Here is a 5,341-nt window from a genome sequence, read left to right on the forward strand (position 1 = left end):
CTGCAGGCCAGAAGAGGGCACCAGACCTCATTACAGATGGTTGTGAGCCACCATGTGATTGCCAGGAATTGAACTCAGGATCTTTGGAAGAGCAGGCAATGCTCTTAACCACTGAGCCATCTCTCCAGCCCCTAAAGTTAGTTTTTTAAGCCAGCTTGATCACAGTGGCCAGGGAGACAGCTCAGTGGGTACAGGCACTTGCTGCCAAGACCAAGTGCTGTGGGATAATTCTCCTGTAAGCTATAAATATGTATTCCTATCATTGGTCAATAAAGAAGCCATTTTGGCCTATAGCAAGGCAGAGTATACCTAGGCAAGAAATTCAGGCAGAGATACAGAGAGAAGAGGGTAGAGTCAGAGGGAGATACCACCCAGACACTAAATGAGCAGGACATCCTGAAAAATGAAATTACAAGCCATGAGCCTCGGGGTAAAATATACAGTAATAGAAATGGGTTAATTTAAGATAAAATAGCTAGTAAGTAATAAGCCCGAGTTATAGGTGTGGTAATATTTTGTTTATGCTATAACAAAAAAAAAAACCTTGCCTAAATATCAGAGTGCAGAGCTAAATCACTAGTTAGCCATAGGGACCAGGCAGTGGTGGCATACAATTTTAATCCCAGCACTCAGACACAATGGCAGATGGATCTCTGTGAGTTCAAGGCCACCCTGGGCTATACAAGATCTGTCTAAAAGAGAAGCAGAGCTCACAAAAATGTCATCCCAGCACTTAAGATCACATTCTTTAATCCCAGCAAGAGGGAGGTGGAGACAGGAGTGATATGGATGGATAGAGTGAAAAATATAAGGCAGAAGGAGACAGGAGCTCAGGACAGTCTGAGGATTTGCAGAGACAGATGCAGTTTGAGGATTCATAGGACCAAATCGCCCCTTTGGTCTAAGGATTTATAGGTAAGAACTAGTGGCTGGCTGCTCTGCTTCTCTGCTCTTTCAGTATTAACCAATATCTGATTCTGGGTTTTTATTATTAAGACCAATTAGAATCCATGCTAAAATAGTCCAAATAGCTTTTAATTAATATTAAACCCGAGTGATTATTTAGAAGGGACTTCAGAGCTGGGTGGGAAAGAAAAACCTTCGTTTACACACGATGACCGAATTTGATCCCAGGGACACATAGGGTGGAAGAAAACAATCAACTCCTGAAACCTGTTCTCTGATCTTCCCAGGCACACACTATGGCACATGTAACACTGATAAACAAACAAAGAAATAAAATTAAAATGGATGTACTTACCATCATTTTTTAATTCTCTTCCCTGGCAAGATCACTTAACACATAATCCCATGGGTTATGATTCCTGCAATTAAAATATATATGTATGTATATGCATATACATGTATAAGTATATATATATATATTTCCTTACTCATAGCATTATCATAAAATCATATGTAATCATTAAAAGTTAAAATCTAACCCTCCATGTTCCTCATTACAGTAAATATAAAAAGTGAATAAAACTACATTTTATTGTCTGTTAGGATACACAGGATACAGTAAGCTTTAAAAACTCCACCCTGAAGAGTACCTTAATACTCCAAAATGAAAAAGAAACAACACTAATTACAGGACTATCATAGTATATCCTAATCCAGAGGCACTAAACTTCTTTTCAGTATATATCTTTACACAAAACACACCCATACATTTTATATGCTTGACTTAAAAGTATATTTTAATTTTATTTAATATTTAAGGGTCTGCATGTAATGTAATCCACATGTACCTAGTATATGTGCCTGTCAAGGCAGGAAAGGGCATCAGAGCCCCCAGGAACTGGAATTGTAGAGGATTATGAGCCACCCTGTGGGTACTAGGAGCCAGACTTGGGTCCTGTGCAAGAGCAACAAGTGTTTTTAATTGCTGAGCCATCTTTCTAGTCCCATATTTCCTATCTTGATCCAATTCATAATGTTTAATTAAAAAAAAAACTTCCATGAACATTTATCCCTATTGTGGGAAATCCACTCTTGCCTTCTCCATTTCATTTGTAATAATATTATCTAACTTACCTTATTAATAATCTCCAACTTAACACAGAAAATAATGTGTAACCTCTCCTTAAGAATTTCCATAAAATGGAGGCTGGAGAGTGGTTCAATGGTGATAGGAACTTGTTGCTCTTGCAGAGGACTCAGGTTCAGGTCCCAGCACCCATCCACATGGTGGCTTTCAACCATCCATAATTTCAGATCCAAGACTCTGACTCCCTCTTCTGACTTCCGTGGACACCAGACACATACATGGTATACATACGTGCAAGAAAATTCATTAACATAAAATAAAAACATATCTTTAAGAAAAAAACTTCCATAAACTAAAATTTTATCAGAACATTTTAATCACCTTTTATGTAAGTATCCTCACAGAACGGACCTTACCTTTCAGGATACCTACTTAATGTAATAAAATGTTCACTCAAAAGAAACACAAAGCAGAGAAACTAGTGTGTGTGTGTGTGTGTGTGTGTGTGTGTGTGTCTGTGTGTGCGCACGCATGTGTCTGTGTGTGTAACAAGAACCACTGTAACAAGAACCACTGAATAAAAGTAGCAGATGAAATCAAACATTCTAATTCTAAGAACCAAGTCCTATAGCTTTCATCAATTGAATATGCTCTTTTAATATACTTTCAGGCTGGGGTGTGGCCCAATGGTAGAGTTTTTGCCTCATATACTTGTGGGCCTGGACTCAGTTGCCTGCACTGTAAGAATATAATTTTAAATCAGCATCTCAAGTGCAAGAATATGCACACACAGATAGCCCCCCAAAAATAACTACAAATGCTCATAATAGCATTATTAAGCTATAATCAAAATGGCATAATACCCACTGGCTAAAGATTAAACACAATTTGATATAACCAAATAATATAAGATTATTTGGCCATAAAAAGTATTAAATTCCCATATTTAAACACAGGTGAACTCTGAAAACATTATACATTATAAAAAAGTTATAAAAGATCACATATGTATGATTTCATTTATATAAACTGTCCAGAATAATTAATTATAAATAATGGAGTCAAAATGTAGAGGAATCGAGGAGAAAAATGGAGGTAACCACAAATGAGAACAGGCTATTACGGTGGGAACAATGTCCCAAAATCCACTCTGGTACAGACATGCAGCTCTGTGAACACATAGATGAATTTTAAGGAGGTGAATGACATTGTACATGATGTAGGCATGGGTAAACCACTGTATTCTTCATATGCATTGCCCATGCTCACAAACTTCCAACCCCACCCCACGTCACTCAAGTGAAAGTCAGTCTTCACAGTCAGCTATCTCACCCCAAATTTTTCCCATCCTTCACTGTTCCTTGCCAGTATTCATTCCAATCCAGCCACACTGGCCTCTTTATGTTTCTTAAGACTTGGGCCTCAGAGATTTGTACTTGGGGTCCCTTCTCTGTCTTGGCCAATGTGACTTTCACAATGACCCCTATGTAAAACTGCAACCCTCCCAAACAAGCAAGGGCTGTGGATGCTCATCACCACCAGATTAGCCTACAAGAAATGAAAGGGTGCTAACCACATGAAGGGTAAATCACCACAGTGATGGTATGAAATAACTTTTAACTCTAACAAGAAAGTTAAAACGCAAACATTGAAAGGAAATGAAGCTGAGTGAATGGCACATGTAATTCAGGATTCTCAGGAGACTGAGAAAGGAGGACCACTTGGGGCCAGAAGTACAGTACCAGTCTTGATGACAGAGCAAACTTTGATCAAAACACTAAATAAAAAACTATTAATTTCAACAATTTATAAAGATGCATAATACATGAAAGTTGTAATCTAGGACATCATTAACATAGACTGTTAATGCAATTTTATGTGTGTGTTTATTGTTTTTGCTTGGAAGGTGTTTTGATTTTTTTGTTTTTTGTTTTGTTTGCTTGGGGTTTTTTTGTTTTGTTTTGTTTTGTTTTTGTTTGTTCTTCTTTCTAGTGGGAAGGGAATTGAGATAGAGTCTCTCTATGTAACCCTGGCAGACTTGGAACCTACTACATAGAGCAAACTGGCCAAGAACTCACAGCAATCCATACCTTCTTCTGCCTCCCAACATCTGGAACTAAAGGCATGCTTTTGTTTTCTTGACAGGTTTTTGCTATTTTACCATGGCTAACCTCTAATACACAATCCTCCTTCCTCTGCTTCCTGAGTGCTGAGATTATAGGTGTAAACCAGTTGAAGCTAATGTTTTAGCATCTTAGAACAGACTATAACTGCAGGATGCTTTATGTACACCTATGATAACCACAGAGAAAAACCTATAGTAAATACACAGAGAAAAACCTATAGTAAATAAAAAAATAAAAACATCATTATTTAAAAATAAAATCACAAAGAAAATATCAGGAGAGAAATTGACAGTGAAAGAAGTATAAATCAGAACCCATCTATTGTGGTAAAGGCTTTTCTATCTACCACTACTATAAATGGATTACATCCCCCAATCTAAAGGAAAGAGTAGCTAAACAAATTTGTAAAAAAATGATCAAACAGCATACTGTCAATAAGCAACTTTATCCTTCAGGAAGAAAATAAGCTGAAAGTGGGAGGATTGAAAAAGATTATTCCATGTAAATGATATCCCAAAGAAAACAGAGGTATTTTACCAAACAGAACAGATTTTTAGTCAAAAATTGCCAAAAACGTCATCATATGATAAGGAAAAGTCAATTCCTCAGAAAATATAACAATTATAACTACATCCCAAACTCAGAGTAACTGAAAAGATAGGACAAATTTTAACAGGAATGAAGAAAAAAGTATAGTGATCTAATACTAAGGTCTTTAATACCACACATTAAAAAAATAGCACAGTTTCTTATTCATTGGGGAGGTGCACGCATGCCACAGCAATTCTACCCTCCAACCATGTAGGTCTCAGGGATCAGCATCTTGCCTTTTGACCCATCTTACGAGCCTAATAACCCACTTTAGAGAAAGGACAGATCTGGGCACAAAACCATTAGTTAACATGAATAATACTACAGATCAAATGAACCTAACCTATTTAGAATATTACATTCAGCAGCAGAGTATATACTATTTATAACCACAAATGGAACATTTTCTAGGATTGATTATATGCTATGCCACAAAACAAATAGTATGACCACATATGATATTACACTATTATAAAAATCATTAATGAGAAGAAAACTTAAAAATTCAAATATATGGAAACCGAACAACACATTCGATCTTACTACAAAAGCCTGTATGCCACAAAACTGGAAAATGTAAAAGAAATGGACACTTTTTTAGATAAATACCATATACCAAAGTTAAACAGGA

The 5,341-nt window shown here is 36.6% G+C and overlaps 1 protein-coding gene across 5 annotated transcripts in view; it reads right to left on the reverse strand.

Annotated features, from left to right (window-relative positions):
• Nucleotides 1-5,341, reverse strand: part of Scaper (S-phase cyclin A associated protein in the ER) — a 349,156-nt gene that overhangs the window by 334,634 nt on the left and 9,181 nt on the right. For 4 of the 5 annotated variants that reach the window (XM_026779044.1, XM_026779043.1, XM_026779042.1 and 1 more), the window contains exon 2: nt 1,262-1,325. Coding sequence is in view for 4 of the 5 variants with exons in the window: in XM_026779043.1 (XP_026634844.1) it covers nt 1,262-1,267 (6 nt within the window). In the remaining variant the exon portion in view is untranslated. Of the gene's footprint in view, nt 1-1,261; nt 1,326-2,040; nt 2,085-5,341 lie in introns of those variants that run through there. The other variant, XM_026779041.1, reaches the window with a different exon arrangement.

This window comes from Microtus ochrogaster, chromosome 5, assembly GCF_000317375.1.
Source record: "Microtus ochrogaster isolate Prairie Vole_2 chromosome 5, MicOch1.0, whole genome shotgun sequence".
In the NCBI taxonomy this organism is placed as follows: domain Eukaryota; kingdom Metazoa; phylum Chordata; class Mammalia; order Rodentia; family Cricetidae; genus Microtus; species Microtus ochrogaster.